This window comes from Balaenoptera ricei, chromosome 20, assembly GCF_028023285.1.
Source record: "Balaenoptera ricei isolate mBalRic1 chromosome 20, mBalRic1.hap2, whole genome shotgun sequence".
Classification (NCBI taxonomy): domain Eukaryota; kingdom Metazoa; phylum Chordata; class Mammalia; order Artiodactyla; family Balaenopteridae; genus Balaenoptera; species Balaenoptera ricei.
In genome coordinates, this window is record NC_082658.1 from 22,873,288 (window position 1) to 22,890,203 (window position 16,916).

General features: G+C 43.2%; 1 protein-coding gene across 1 annotated transcript in view; it reads right to left on the reverse strand.

The window, feature by feature from the left end:
- The window catches only part of EFTUD2 (elongation factor Tu GTP binding domain containing 2), a 34,744-nt gene that overhangs the window by 16,396 nt on the left and 1,432 nt on the right, over positions 1 to 16,916 (reverse strand). Inside the window, exons 2-10 of the mRNA XM_059909027.1 lie at positions 14,550 to 14,658; positions 11,041 to 11,206; positions 10,305 to 10,383; positions 7,778 to 7,853; positions 7,230 to 7,295; positions 6,421 to 6,456; positions 4,859 to 4,949; positions 3,843 to 3,925; positions 1,667 to 1,833 (exon numbers count right to left, since the gene is read on the reverse strand). Of these exons, the coding sequence (XP_059765010.1) occupies positions 1,667 to 1,833; positions 3,843 to 3,925; positions 4,859 to 4,949; positions 6,421 to 6,456; positions 7,230 to 7,295; positions 7,778 to 7,853; positions 10,305 to 10,383; positions 11,041 to 11,206; positions 14,550 to 14,654 (869 nt within the window). The 5' untranslated portion in view covers positions 14,655 to 14,658. The remainder of the gene's footprint in view (positions 1 to 1,666; positions 1,834 to 3,842; positions 3,926 to 4,858; positions 4,950 to 6,420; positions 6,457 to 7,229; positions 7,296 to 7,777; positions 7,854 to 10,304; positions 10,384 to 11,040; positions 11,207 to 14,549; positions 14,659 to 16,916) is intronic.

The window sequence follows — 16,916 nt, forward strand, 5'->3', positions numbered from 1 at the left end:
CCCCCTGCGTTGGGAGCGCAGAGTCTTAGCCACTGGACCACCAGGGAAGTCCCTGGAATTTCTTAATTTAGAAATAAAAGTATTGGCTTATAAAGAGTAGTCCCCTATCATACTCCCAAGTTACGGTCCCCAGAGGCAATTGCTTTCAACTCTTTTAAAGGTGCTTCTAGAGCATTCACCTCCATATTTCTAAATAATATGTTCATGTTGCTATTTCTTTTTATTTCTTTCTTTTTTTTTTTTTTTTTTGGCTGCATTGGGTCTTCGTTGCTGTGCACGGGCTTTCTCTAGTTGCGGCAAGCGTGGGCTGCTCTTCGTTGTGGAGTACAGGCTCTATCTAGGGGGCGGGCTTCAGTAATTGTGGCACGTGGGCTTAGTAGTTGTGGCTTGCGGGCTCTAGAGCCCAGGCTCAGTAGTTGTGGCACACCGGCTTAGTTGCTCCGCGGCATGTGGGATCTTCCCGGACCAGGGCTGGAACCCGTGTCCCCTGCATTGGCAGGCGGATTCTTAACCACTGCGCCACCAGGGAAGCCCCATGTTGCTATTTCTTGTTTGGTGGTTGAGATGTGACTTCTTGACTTCCTATTCTGGTACATAAGGATTTAGCCCTGTCCAAGCCGTCCCCCCTTTAGAGAAGTTTATCATTTCATCTTTTCGACTCTGGCCATTATATGGGCTCCAGTCATTCTCAGCCCTTCCAGTAACAGGGAGAAGATACCCCTGTTGAGAATCAGTGTTACAAACTGGGGGATGGCGGGGCGGGGTGTCTGAAGGTGAACCTGTCCCCGCCACAAGAGTACTGTCCCTGACCCTCAGCTGGAGAGGAGCTCTCTCAGGAGGGCAGCCTCCTCCCAGGCCCTGCAACGGACCTCAAAAAGTCATCCAGTACATCCTTCAGCCTACAGATAAAACTGTCTTTAAGAATATATTCAGGGAGTTCCCTGGCGGTTCAGTGGTTAGGACTCCACGCTTCCACTGCTGGGGGCCCGGACTGGATCCCTGGTCGGGGAACTAAGATCCCACAAGCTGTGCGGTGTGGCCAAAGAAAACTAATTTAAGCTATTCTTCAAAGCCACCTTGGTACTGTATTCTAAGGTCTCCCAACCATCACTCATAAACCCCAAATCCATCTTTTTGAAAAGCAGCTTCAACAAGAAATAAAAGCCAACAGTTCCTTCTCTCACTGAGTCTGTGCTAGTAAGATAATAGCAGCTAACATTACTCACCCATCAGTTACTGTATGCTGAGCACCGTGCTAAGTGTGTTACACTGGCTGTCTTTAATTCCTTGTAACATCTCATTGGGCAAATATTACTATTCCCTTCTTACGGAAGCAGAAACTGAGGCTCTATGAGCTTAAGGACTCTGCCCAACTTTACATGGTTGGTTCGGTGAAGACGAGACTGATTCTAGAGCTCAGGGCACTGACTGCAGTACTAAATTGAGGATGTGTGGCAAGCTGCATATCTGGTTAAGGAGCAGAGTTAATGAGGCCAAGGCGGCGGAGTCAATCCCTGCAGAGCCACAGAATGCGCCTCTAGCTGTGTCCAACAAGCTTGTCAACGCATGCCAAGGAATCAGAGTTGCCCCCAGAGGTGTTCCAAGGTTAAGATTTATAAAAACCAGAGTGCCGAGGACAGGAGGTCCACTCCCAGGGTTCCTCTACCTTATTAATCCGTTGACCTCATCTACAATGTGACGCAGCTTGTAATAAGCATCAGTGGGGGGCAGCTTCAGCTCCAGGATCAGCCGGTCAATCTTGTTGATGCACACGGTGACTGCCAGCCTCTCCTGCACGGCGTGCTTGATCAGCCGCTCAGTGTTCAGCATCACCTGAGAAACACAAGGCTCAGAAGGTGGTGATGACAGCAAAGACGGCAGAACAGTCCAGAGCAGAGCCAAAGAAGGTACTACTTAAAAATATGAAGAATGTGGAAAAGAGGAAATAGATTGTTGGGGGGAAGCAGAGGGTATCTTGCCCAATGGCAGATTCAGGAATTTTAAGAGGTGACCTTGCAGGATTGAGAAATGAATAAATACACTGATGATGTTGGGAGCCAGGTTTCTCGGTGCCAGAGAAGGAACCAAGGAAGGCTTGGGAAGAAGCCGTGGTGCTGAAATAGAATTGTGGGTATTAGGATAAATTGATTTTTTTCTTCTCTTCTACTGTGTTAATGGTTTTTAATATGTATGTATAGAAACAGTTACAGATACCTTTGGGTGTATATTATCTGTGTTCAGTGAAAAGTCCTAGAAGCAATGTGTCCCAGTAGCAATGAACATACTCTGATCTTTGTTTCTATGTATCCGTCCTCACTATAAGGAGCCAAAGCTCCATGGAGAAATGGCTGATTCCAGGATTGGGGCAGGGAAAGTACAAGATGACTCTAGGACATCTTTTTGTGCCTAAAAAAAGATGGGGCATGTCAAAAGGATAAAGGAGCCAGCCTGAAGGAGTTCTCACTAGCCAAATCTGGGATAACTAGAATATTAAAAGATATAAAGATACTAGTGGATTATAACCCACTGAGTAAAATAAAAATCCGTGTATCCATACGGATAATAAATAAGCAAATGGAGAAGGGAAATCTCTCCCTTACAACAGAATTCCAACCAATAAATACAGAAGAAATAGTAAGAGTTAGAAAATCACCATTTGCAACTATTATATCAATAAGCTAGGAATGACCAATGGATGATAAAACTGGTAAAGTTTGATAAGGAATAACATGTATACGTAGACTCAAGGTATCACCCCACAAATCAGTTATTACAAGGGGGAAAACAGTAACTTTACATTGGAGAAGCCTGGCACACCCACCTTAACCAAGTGATCAAAGTTCACATCACCAATAATGGGATAAGGTTACATCATGGGCCTTCTGATGTGATGGACTAATAAGAACACAACTGTGCTGATATAGTATTCCTGCCCCAAATAACCTGAACCTAATCATGAGGAAACATTAGACAAACCCTGATTGAGAGACAGTCTACAAAATAAATGGCCTATACACTTCAAAAATGCTAACGTCATAAAAGACCAAGAAAGGTAAAAGAAGAATTCCAATTAAAAGAGACATGAAAATTAAATGTCATGCATCATCCTGGATAAGGAAAAAAAATTCTATAAAGGACATTAATGAGACAATTAGTGAGACTGACTAAGGTCTACAGAAAAAGATCTGTACAACAATATTGTATCAACGTTGAATTCCCAGATTCTGGTAAGTGTATTATGATTATGTAAGTGTATGTCCTTATTCTTAGGAAATACATTCTGAAATATTTTATTTTCAAATGGTTCAAAGGGGAAAACACATACGTGTGAGTGCATATGTACATGTACAGAGACAGAATTACAAATGAGGGTGTTCTCTGTACTACTGCAACTTTTCAGTAAGTTTGAAATTACTCCAAGATGAAGTCAATTTTTAAAAAGGTAACCCTGGCTCCCTCTGCTGGCTATCTCACCCATGACAACATGAATGAGGTTAGCCAGATCACCTAATCTTTGGGCCTTTTAACTCCAATCTCTCTTTACCTTAGACAAATTCATTAACATTTAAAACTCTCCTCCCTCCCTTTTATTTACCTTTGTCATTTTTGTGTTTCTGAATGACAATGGGTCCTATCATTTTGAGCTTCACTGGGCAGGGAGTGAGGGACTCACTGAGAACTAATTTTGACTTTCATTTGCTGCCCTAATTTTAGAGCAAAGGTGAGGCTTAATCCCACAGACTCTCACATTCTCTAATTCCCAGCTCACTCAGAGCTCTGGGCATCGTGTGCGGCAAACATGACAGGGAGGAGGGGTCCTAAGAGAACTGACGCAGACTTACGCCCTCAGCAGCATCGATGAAAAGGACCACTCCATCTGAGATGCGCAAGCCAGCTGTGACCTCGTCAGAAAAATTCACGTGTCCTGAAAAGCAAATACCAAGTAAGTCGCCACTCGTGTGGTGGCAGGATGAGGCACAATTAACTTGTACGTGGTCTGTGGGGCACTGCAAAGCATGTGAACCCACAAATACCCCCTTCCCTTCTCCCCACAGCTCCCTGCAGTGTGCAAAGTTCCACGTTAGAGCCACATCCTTGGATTATGCTTTTATACAGGAGGCCCCCAAACATAAAGAAAGCATTTTATCAAGGAGGGCACAACACATTCAACTCGCAGACTAAACCAGTCTAATCAGCAGTGAACAGAGTTCTGCGGGACAGAAGACAATTTGGAAGCAGGAAAGAGGGCAAAGGAGGGCCTGGAGCATGGGAGCTGGTTCCTGGCAAGGTGGTGCTGGCGGGTGCGGGTAGGGGTCAGGGGCTGAGAGGTACGAGGGCATCGGGCATCTGATGGGGCAAAGAAGGCCAATCTGTCAAAACCCAAATTTTCCTATTTAAAAAAAGGGAACCCTGAGCTGGTCCTTCCCAAAGAGAAAGTCAGCCACAGGGTGAGGTATGCTGCTTCTATGGTAACCTGCATGTCCCCCAGCCATCGGTGTGTGCCCCCATAGTCTCCTTCAAAAGACTGAGACTGCCTGAGGCCGGGACCATGTCTGACTCAGCTTTGCTGCCCCAATGTCTAGCATGGGCTGACACAGGCTGAAATGAATAAGTGAATAAGATTCCCCCAAATTTAAATCTTCTAGAGCAGAGTCAAGAGAGGAACAAAATAGAAGGCCTGGAGCACACTGCTGGCTAATTAACTAGTTAGAAGCAAAGGAGACAGTTAAAAAAAGAAAATTATCTCAATGAAGGCAAGGGAATGTAAAAACAAAGACATAATGCTCTGCTCTGTTCTGGAAGCAAAAGAAACAAACAGGACAGGGTCCTGATGGTAAAAACTCAAGGAATGTCCTACCTGGAGTGTCCATGATATTGAAGAGGTAGGATTTTCCTTTGGTATCTGGCAAGACTACTGTCACAGGAGTACTCTTGATGCCAACACCCCTCTGAAAGCCGCAGAGAGAAAGAGGGCGAGAGTAATCAAGGCTTCTTCCTATTCAGGAGGGATTCACTCTGCTCTTGGATCTTTCCAGTTGCTAGTAAATTACACTGATGTCTCTCCTTGTAGTGGGTGTGATTTTTATCTAGGTCTCTAACCAGAATGACCTTAAAGATGAACAATCTTGATGTTAAAAAGCACTGGGGGGCTTCCCTGGTGGCGCAGTGGTTGAGAATCCACCTGCCAATGCAGGGCACACGGGTTCGAGCCCTGGTCTGGGAAGATCCCACATGCCACGGAGCAACTAGGCCCGTGAGCCACAATTACTGAGCCTGCGCGTCTGGAGCCTGTGCTCCGCAACAAGAGAGGCCGCGACAGTGAAAGGCCCGCGCACTGCGATGAAGAGTGGCCCCCGCTTGCCACAACTAGAGAAAGCCCTCACACAGAAACGAAGAGCCACACAGCCAAAAATAAATAAATAAATAAACAAAGTAAACAATGCGTTTGAAAAAAAAAAAAAAAGCACTGGGGCGGGGCGGCGGGGGGAGTTGGTTCAAATACAAAAAAGTAAAAATAAAAAAATGAACAAGCTAGCAAAGCAGTATTAAACCTTAATAGAGAATCCAGAGTCCTAAAATCTTATCCTCCTCATACACTGTAAACAAAAATAATTAAGCACAGTACAAGTAAAAAGAAACAATCTGCGGCATTTTAGGTTTTCTTAAAAATATATTACAAAAGCTGTAACAGAAAATAAGTATTAAAACAACTCCAGTCAAACAAATATATAAATACATATATAAAAAAACAATAGCTAGTATCTGTTGAGTGCTTAACATATGCCAGCACCGTTCAAGGTTCCTTTGGTTAATCACAGTACTTACACTCTTGTGCTTTCCATGTGGTCATTTATGAGAGACAGAAATAAAGAAGAGGGGGAAACAGAAGGGATTAGAGGGGAGAGACAAAGATCCAGATGGAAAGAAAGACCAACCAGTAGGAATGGGAAAGACAGAGATGTATGCTCACTCTTTTATACAGAAAGAGAAGCACAAAGACAGACGAACCCATTCTCCAGGAGAAGCTACCCCCAGAAAGATCAACATATGGATGGAGTCATCTTACAGATTTTAAGGATGATGTCATTTTATAAATCATGTTTAGCTTCTGCAGAACTTACAGCATAAATGTACACATCACCTCTTAGCATTTGCCCTACTAGGCTAAATTAAATCCAGCCAAAGATAGGAGAGTCTCCCCTTTTACCCTACAGTTTGCCTACCCAGCTCTCTTTCAAGTTATAGATCATAGTATGACCGAGAGAAGCAGGGAGATAAAGAGATGAGGGGTGGGAGTGAGGGTGGGGAGGTGTGTGGTATGGACCAAAATGTTACCGTAAAGCTCTTCGACATTCCCTACAAGACTACTACTGCTGGGCCTGCTGTGGACAACAATCAGACTTCCAAAGGCACACTTACCTCTTGCTCTGTGAAGAGGATGTCAGTGTAGCACAGCTTTAAAAAAAAAAAAAAAAGGAACTGTAGTTACCTCCTGAATTCAGACTCCTCTCCCACACAAACCATCAATTACTTTCCCTCACCACCTCCCAGCTCAAGGGTCTCTGCCTCAGGAGGAGAATAGATGGAAGACAACAGGGTACCCCTACAGAAATTTCAGACAATGAGACCAGCACCCTCCCAGATGGAAAATGCTCCTGGGTGTGTGGTTGGTTGGGGAGTAGGGGAAGTCACTAAAGACCAGGTATGACTGAAGAGCTAAATTATATCAAATGCACTGAATTTTTCACAGTGGTACATGGAGACACATCCGGCCTTCATGGGACCCTGAACGTCAAAACAGTCATCTGGCCAAGACTGAACATTTATTGCACTGAGACTTGCAGCCCCACTTGGCCTCATTCACAGGCATTTAAATTTATCATGAAAACAACAAGGTCCAATTGTATTATATTTATAGAGAAGCTATTAATACTATGACAGGAAAGAATAGGTTATCGAAGTCAGCACGTATCAGAACAGAGGAGGGATCCCATGCGCGGAACAGATCATCCAAAAATACTGCACGCTAATATTCTCTCTGTTTCTGAGAAAGTTGAAATTATTTTCTTAAGGCCTATTAATAGAAATTACAATTATAAAGCAGCACATTATATGCATCATTATTTACAGTGAGAGTGGGAAGGTGGAAGAAAGGGAAAGGAGAGAGACACCCACCCCTGTATATTCTGAATGGTTCATCCTAAACCTTCAACAGAATTTCTACTCACATCTTGGTCGTAGCGCTTTCTGATTTCCGGGTGAGTCTGCTCTATTAAACAATCTACAAAACATGTCTGAAAGGGAAGAGAAAGTTAGGTTCTGCCAACCACAGAGAAAAATCTACTCTACCCTTCTCCCAGTTCCTACTACACCACATAATTTAGGGATAAAGAGAGGAAGAAGAGAGCAGGGAGGATTATGGGCCAGCAAAGAATTAACAATGAAGCCACAGGATTATTTTCAAATGAAAGATGAAATCTTTCTTAGACAAGCATCCCCCAGGAAATGAAAACTTATAAAATCAGAGCAAGGCTCAATTTCCCCTCTTCTGTCCAGATGTAGACACAAGGCTCAGGCATGCAAGTGGCTTAGCTTTCCATCTGCTGCTCAGGAAAAGCTAGAATTTCACAGCTCAGTTTCACAATAGGCATGGAGGCCCCCCAGAGTGAGGAGGTCCAGCCTTATGGCCTCAGACCCCAACGTGTGACTCTGAGGGCTGAAAAAATGAGCAGAAATGAAGAGCAACCCTGTTCCAAGTAGCCGAAAGCTCTCTCACCTTGCCATGGTGGAGATGACCACAAAGGGTCACATTTCTGATGAGCTCCGAATTATCCATCAGATCTGCCAAGAAACTGAAAGGAGAAAGGAAAAGAGCAAAAGGGACTTTGCCAAAAGTTTTCAAATGGGGGAGTGCTACAAAGGTGTTTTAGGTATTTTCGGCCAGGAACAACTTTCAGACCAACTGGAGAATTGTCAGAGGCAGAAGTGAGTTTCTACCTCTACACAGTTCTGGCTTTGGGAACGGAACGGACTTATTCATGAGGAGACACGACCTGTGAAATGTCATGGAGATTTCAACAGTAAAATAATGAAATTTGAAAAGCAAGCAAGAAGAAAAAACCAAATACCAGCACACACATACATGAGTACTGTTCAGTTCAAAACATTCAGGCTAGATGTTACACATTTATACCACTGATGCCAAGGGGACTTCAAATCACTTTGGGAGCTTTGCTTCTGAAACTGCCGTCACAGCTGATTAACAAGGCTTTCAAGAAAACCTCATCTCATTAATGATGAGCAGAGGAGTTCCATCCTGATCAAAACCAACCCTGCCTTTCTTGCTTATCATCCGCATTACTTATGGTAAACAGCCTTCAGATGACTTTTGGCTCTTTGAAAAATCCAGCCTGGGGCTTCCCTGGTGGCGCAGTGGTTGAGAATCTGCCTGCCAATGCAGGGGACACGGGTTCGAACCCTGGTCTGGGAAGATCCCACATGCCACGGAGCAGCTGGGCCCGTGAGTCACAATTACTGAGCCTGCGCGTCTGGAGCCTGTGCTCCGCAACAAGAGAGGCCGTGATAGTGAGAGGCCCGCGCACCGCGATGAAGAGTGGCCCCCGCTTGCCACAACTAGAGGAAGCCCTCGTACAGAAACGAAGACCCAACACGGCCATACATACATACATACATACATACATACATAAAATAAATACAGTATAAAGTGTTAAAAATAAATAAATAAATAAATTTTAAAAATCCAGCCTGCTTTCAAAGATTGAAGATTTTTTAAAAAATCACCACTGAGAACACAAAAGAATATGATGCAAGTTCTGAAGAAAACTGAAAGGTTGTTTCAAAAATGTGTGAATGGGGGACTTCCTGGTGGCGCAGTGGTTAAGACTACGCACTCCCAATGCAAGGGGCCCGGGTTTGATCCCTGCTCAGAGAACTAGATCCCACATGAGATTCACATGCCACAACTAAGGAGCCCGCCTGCCGCAACTAAGGAGCCCGTGCGCTGCAACTAAGACCCAATGCAACCAAATAAATAAATATTAAAAAAAAAAAAAAAAGTGTGAATGATGGCAGGTGAGCTGACCATTTCAGAAGGGACCTTACTCCTTTGGACATACAAGATGTCAGCATGTTTTAAAAAAAAAAGTTTCATTATTTAATAATGGGTCACAAGCACCTCAATATATGAGGGCCTTATAAGTGCATTTCCTCAATAAAAATATTTTCAAAAACAGTTTGCAATGTGAAGAGTCTAAACTATTCTACACATATCTACCTACCTGTGCCTCCTTTTCAAAATAAAGAGTTGTTATGTTCCCAAAACACTTAGCAACCATACCGAGTCAAAACATGCTCTGGTGGCCCCAACACTGACAATTATAATACCCAGTTCTGTCTCAAAGGCTGGCTTCTAATACCAAACTAAAGGTTTGGAAGAAGAGAAAATGGCTGAGATCCGGATGAGAGCCAAGAAGAAAGTTAAGATTGAGCCTAAATATCTCAGCAACGATATAAGCTGAAGGAAAATTTTGGCAAATTGTAGGAAGAGATTTTTGCTTTCACAATAATTCACTGCCGCAGCACCATGGATGGACCTAGAGATTATTATCCTAAGTGAAGTAAGCCAGACAGAGAAAGACAAATGTCATACGATATCACTTATATGTGGAATCTAAAAGAAAAAAAAAAAAGATACAAATGAGCTTATTTACAAAACGGAAATAGGCCCACAGACATAGAAAACAAACTGACGGTTACCAAAGAGGAAAGGGGAGGGGAGGGGAGCGATAAATTAGGAGTTGGAGATTAACATATACACACTACTATATATAAAACAGATAACCAACAAGGACCTACTGTAGAGCACAGGGAACTATACTCAATATTCTGTAATAACATATAAGGGAAAAGAATCTGAATCACTGTGCTGTACAGTAGAAACTAACACAACATTGCAAATCAACTATACCTCAATTTTTAAAAATTAAATAAATAAATACATAATAAAGAGCTCAGGGATATGCCCTTTTACCTACCAAAATAAATAAATACTTAAATAAAGTTGAAATCTGTCAGACTAGATCTGGCAGCAGGCAGCGACAGAGCTGAACCTGGTCATAGAGAGAAGTCAGCAAAATGACTCAGGCACAAACAGATGCCACTGCTCTCACCACCACCACCCCAAAAATTCACTGGTTACTTTAACCACAAACCACCTCCTACCTCCATGAAAAAACTGAACCTACAATATTCGTGCAGAGAGGCTGCAAGACCTTATAACTTACTCCATTTCATATACCGTGACAGGTAATGTCTGCTCCATCAGAGTGAATTTCTTGGTTTTCACCGGTTTAATAATGGGTTCTAGGAGGGAAAAAAAAGTAGTGATGTGTAGGTAGGCATAAAGCATAAAAATACAGAGCCCTATTCCATTAGACTGAGCTTTCAGAATGGATGATATATGACATCAATTTATGTTATTCTCGAGGACCACTCAGGTTGAGAAAGTTCTGGGAACGCTGTCTGGCATGAGACACTGAAGGATCTTGAATTGTGGACTGAGGTGTTTGGACTTCATTTTGTGGGAGGAAGGGAGAGGGACTGGATATAGGATGAGGTCAATGTCAGTTCAAAATCTCTCCTTGCATTTATAAAATGCAACTACTTCCCAGAAGATCAATGAAAATTATTAAGGACGTGGAAAATAAGCATTGTGAGGACTAGTTAAAGAAACTGGTATTATTTGGATGGAAAAATATGTTAGACCAGAGGGAGAACTTAAAAACAGTCTTCAAGAACCCAAACAAATATTAGATAAAGAAAGAAGTGACACTTATTTGCTTGCTAACAAGCTGTTTTGTTGAATATCAAAACAGGGCTAATTGAATCTCAATCCAGAAATACCACCTGAAAGAAAAACTAGTCAGTTCATTCACTGAACTTTCAAGACTGCTGATGGCTATGAAATGAAGTTTTCTAGCTTCAATTTCACCTCTCACAGCCCAGTGCCTCCAGACTCACCTGTGAGAGGCTGGGTGTCCTCCTCCTGAACTATGGTCTCCACTTCAGGACCGTACACCTCCTCAGCTGTGGGGTAGTACTTCTTGTCCTCATGCAGCACCACCTCCATCCCAGGGTGGTCTTCATCATGATCTCCTAGCTCGTCGTCGTCGTCATCATCATCGACCTAAAAGCAAGAGACGGAAGGAGGTTGGAAGAGGCATGCACTTTTCCTGCTCAATGACTCACTACACTACACGAGTTAAGATCAATGACTTCACATGCCTGACAGCTTCTTATTTTGAGTTCTGTGCTACAGTCAGTGGGGCAGGTTCTACTCTTGCGTGATCCTTCACAAAGAGAAGACTGTAAGCCGTGGGTATGGACGGCTCTCCTGATTCAAATGGACCCTTTCTTAAATGCAGGCCATTGGTCACAAATGGATCAAGATTGGAGGCACTTTTCTGGATATTGCCCTATGCCTCACACATTAGGAATCCCATAGGACGGGAGTTCTTTGAGCACTATTCATCTCTGTGTCCTCGGTACACAGCATGGTGCCTGGCACATAGCAGACCATGTTAAATGAATGAACTTCTCTACGTATTCCTGTCCCTGTTGAGTACTTCCAATAACAACAGTACTCACTCACAAGACAGCCCAGTTCCCTGTTGGAAAGTGAGTCTTCGTAAATGACTTCGAACTCACCTCCTTATAAATTAAAACCCACAGTCACAAGCAACGCTGAACAAAGCTATGCCCTCTTCTCCTAAAAAGTCTTTCAAATGATTAAAAGTGGCTACTACATAACCCTTTATGTTCCAAAACATCCTGGTTAATTCATTCGCTCAACAAATATCTACTGAGCACTTACTATGTGCCAGGCACTGTTCTAGGTACTGGTAATATAGCAATGCAAAAAAGAGAGGTGATGACATTTGAGCAAAAATCTGAGGGAAGAGAGAGTAAGTTCTACAAGTAAGTGGGGAAGAGCATTCTAGTTGGCTGAAACAGCAAATGCAAAGGCTCTGAGTCAAGGGTATGCCGGCAACTTTGAGGATTAGCAAGGAAGCCAGTTCAGTAAATAATGGGGAGAACTGTATAAGCTGAGATCACATAGGAGGTGATCATGTAGGATCTTCTGGATCATTCTAAGTAATCTAACTTTACTCTATGGCAGTGCTTCTCAGCCAAAGACAATTCTGTCTCCCAGGGAACACTTGGCAATGTCTGAAGACGTTTCTGGTTGTCACAGTTGGGTATGTGTGTGGGGGACCTAGTGGGTAGAAGCCAGGGATGCTGCTAAACATCCTATAAAGCGCAGGACAGCCCCTGCAACAAAGAATTATCTGGCCCCAAACGTCAATGGTACCAAGGCTGAGAAGCCCTGTTCTAGCAGTTCTGAGCAGAAGAGTAATATGATCAGGCTTTTGTTCTAAAAGACTCACTCTGGTCCCCAGACTGAGATATACTAAAAGGAGAGAGATTAGTTGGAAGGCTACTGCAGTGATACAGGAGAGAGATGGCAGTGATTGTGGCTTACGCCCAGAGGAGTAGCTGTGAAGGTGGAAGGAGAGGTTGGATTCTGCATATATTTTAAAAATAGAGTAAAAAATGTATTCTAGTGAATTCAGAGTAGGAATGAAAAAAAAGAGGCAAGGTTTTTGACCTGAGCAACCGGGGAATGGCCCTGTCTTTACTAGATGAGGAAGACTGTAAGAGGAGGTTGGAGGCAGAAGCAGGGGACAGGGGATGGAGAAGCTCTGTGTTTAGGCCTTAGATATGCTAAGTTTGAGATGCCATATTAGACATCAAGTAGAGATGCCAAGTAGAAAGCTAGACATACAAACCTGAGGTTCAAGAGAAAGGTGCAGGTTGGAGATATAAATTTGAGAGTCCTCAGGGAATAGAAGGGATTTGACATACTGGACAAGATGACCAGGGGAGTGAGTGCAGATAGAGAACAGGTATTAGGAATGGAGCCTTGGGGCCCATTGACAGTTAAGAGGTCAGGGAGATGAGGAGGAACCAGCGGCAAAGACTGAGAAGGACCGGCCAGAGAAGAGAAGGAAAACCAGGGGATTCCCTAGAAGCCAAGGGAAGAGAGTATTTTAAGGAGGGAGGGATCAGCTGGGCCAGATGCTGCAGACAGGTCAAGCAGGATGAGCACCGGGTCTGGGGCAGAGGTCACTGATGACCCTGACAAGAGCAGTCTGTGTGGAATGGGAGAGGCAAAACAACAAAACTTGGTTTCAGAGAAAATGGGAGGAGAGGATTTGGAGACAGCAAGTAACAACTCTTTTGTGATGTGCCGCATTGGGAAACAGGGAAATGGGAGGTAACGGAAGGGGGCTATAGGGTCATGAAAGGATTTTATCATGAAACAACAGCATATCTGTATGCTGATGGGGATGATCTAGTAGAGAGGGAAAACTAATGACATGGGAGAGAGGGGAGAATTGCTGGGGTGAACATCTTGAGTAAATGAGAAGGGATGATGGAAAAATCAAAAACACTAGTTCAAAAAGACATATGGGGGCTTCCCTGGTGGCGCAGTGGTTGAGAATCTGCCTGCCAATGCAGGGGACACGGGTTCGAGCCCTGGTCTGGGAAGATCCCACATGCTGCGGAGCAACTAGGCCCGTGAGCCACAACTACTGAGCCTGCGCATCTGGAGCCTGTGCTCCGCAACAAGAGAGGCCGCGACAGTGAGAGGCCTGCGCACCGCGATGAAGAGTGGCCCCTGCTTGCCACAACCAGAGAAAGCCCTCACACAGAAACGAAGACCCAACACAGCCAAAAATATAAATTAAAAAAAAAAAAAAAAAAAAAAAAGACATATAGGGGCTTCCCTGGTGGCGCAGTGGTTGAGAGTCCGCCTGCCAATGCAGGGGACACGGGTTCGAGCCCTGGTCTGGGAAGATCCCACATGTCGCGGAGCGGCTGGGCCCGTGAGCCACAATTACTGAGCCTGCGCGTCTGGAGCCTGTGCTCCGCAGCGGGAGAGGCCGCGATAGTGAGAAGCCCGCGCACCGCGATGAAGAGTGGCCCCTGCTCGCCGCAGCTGGAGAGGGCCCTCGCACAGAAGCGAAGACCCAACACAGCCATAAATTAATTAATTAATTAATTAATTAAAAAAAAAAAAAAAAGACATATGCACCCCCAGGTTCATAGCAGCACTATTTACAACAGTCAAGACATGGAAACAACCCAAGTGCCCATCAACAGATGACTGATTTAAGAAGACGTGGTACATGTATACAGTGGAATATTACTCAGCCATAAAAAAGAATGAAATATTGCCATTTGCAGCAACGTTGATGGACCGAGAGAATATCATACTAAGTGAAGCCAGACAGAGAAAGACAAATATTATATGATATCACTTATATGTGGAATCTAAAACACAACACAAATGAATCTATATACAAAACAGAAAGAGACTCACAGAAACAGACTCACTAATTTATGATTACTACTTTATTGCTTTCTTAAAAAAGAGAGATGAAAAAAGTATATATTTGTTTTACCTCATCAAGATCTTTGGTCTCTCTGCCCAATTCATCATCATCTTCATCAGAATCAAGCTCTGGTCCAATATAATTCCCAAACTCATCATACAAGTCAGTATCCATGATGCTAAAATTCAAGAAGAGAAGAGTTAGATGCTGGCAAGGTAATCAAGGCCTCCGCCCTAGCCTGTGGTTGACCATATCCCTCACACAATCTCCTCTCCAGTTACATCAACCTACTGACTGCTCCTCCAAAGCCCTGTACCTTCCCCTCCTGTCTGTTCCACTCCTGTTTCTGTTTACATATACTTCACCCACTTCTTTTTTCTAATACTAAACAAATTTTAATTTTAAAATAATTAAATACCAGAAAGTTGCAAAAATAGTACACATAACTTTCTTTCTCCTAAATTATTTGCAAATAAGTTGCTGACACAATGTCTCATCGCCTCCTCATACTTCAGTGCAGCAGTTGGTAAACTATAGCCTGTGGCCAAATCTGGCCTGCCAACTGTTTTCATACAGCCCTGAAGGTAAGATGTTTTTTATTATTTTTAAATAGTTGAAAGAAATCAAAAGAATAATATTTCATGACACATGAAAATTAATTATATGAAATTCAAATTTCAGCGTCTATAAAAACAGCTTTATTGGAACACAGCCATGCTCATTCTTTTTTTTTTTTTAATTAATTAATTTATTTATTTATGGTTGTGTTAGGTCTTCATTTCTGTGCGAGAGCTTTCTCTAGTTGTGGCAAGCGGGGGCCACTCCTCATCGCGGTGCGCGGGCCTCTCACTATCGCGGCCTCTCTTGTTGCAGAGCACAGGCTCCAGACTCGCAGGCTCAGTAATTGTGGCTCACGGGCCCAGTCGCTCCGCGGCATGTGGGATCTTCCCAGACCAGGGCTCGAACCCGTGTCCCCTGCATTGGCAGGCAGATTCTCAACCACTGCGCCACCAGGGAAGCCCCATGCTCATTCTTTTATATTGTCTGTGGCTGCTTTCACACTGTAACAGCGGAGCAGAGTAGCTGCCACTGAGATCATATGGCCCACAAAGCCTAAAATATTTACTATCTAGCCCTTGACAGACAAAGTTTGCCAACCCCTGCTTTTAGTGCATGTGATTCCTACAAACAAGGACATTCTCCTACATAACCACAACACAACCATCAGAATCAGAAAACACTGACATATTACTACCACCTAATCCACAGGCCCCCATTCAAGTTTCACAGACTGTTCCAATAATCTGCACAGCAAAGGAGCCAATCCAGGATTCCATGTTTGCATTTAGCTGTCATGTCTTTAGTCTCTTTCAATCTGGAACAGTTCCTTGGTCTTTCCTTTGACTTCTATGACTTGACACTTTTGAAGATTATAGGCTAGTGAGTTTGTAGAATGTCCCTTAATTTAAGTTTGCCAATGTTTCCTCATTATTAGATTCAGGTTATGCATTTTCTGGCAAGAATATCACAGAAGTGATGCTGTGCTCTTTTCAGTGCATCTTCTAACAAGTGGCATATGATTTTAATTTGTCCCATCAGTGGCGATGTTAACTTCACCACTTGATTATGGTGGTGCCTACCAGGCCTTTCCATTGTAAAGTTACTTGCTTTCTCTTTGTAATTAATAAGTATTTTGTGGGTTGTCTCCACTTCAATTATTGAAATTCTATTCAAAGTAACAGGTCAAATACCATCTCCTTCAAGCCTTCCTATAGCCTCAATTTCTCACTCTCCTATACTGCTGTAGCCTTTTGTGTCTTTATCAGCATTTAATTCTGTCATGAATGGTAGTTAACTGTACTAATTACCCTCACCAACATTTCTATAGCTTACAGTAATAGGCAACAGACCAGAGTGCGGGTTAATGGTCAGGGCTCTGGAGTTGGGAGACCTAGATTTGAATCCAAACTTTGTCACTTAATAACTATGTCATTTCAGGTTATTTCACATCTCCAAGCTTGTTTCTTTAATTGGAAAATAAAGTGATTAATCCCCATTGCATAAAGGGTTATGAGAATTAAGCAAAATAGGCTGTGTAAAGAATTTATTACAGTTCCAGGCTCAATAAATGTTAGCTAGCATTATTTTTTGGCCATTCTTGAATACAGGAACCCTGTGTTCCTTGTGCCCACCTGCCAATGACCAAGACAGCGTTTCACGTAAGTAGGAAGTGGATAAATGTTAACTGAACAGAATGTTTAATTTCGAAATACTGATATTTCTTTCATGAGGCTAATCCTTCCACCTCCCTCAATGCCCTTGTTGAGTGCTGACTGTGGATAAAATAGAGAATTAAGAGCTCCAAGCACTAATAATTAAATGTAAATTATTATGGAAACTTTCATATGCATAGAGATTCTTTTTACTACCAAAGAG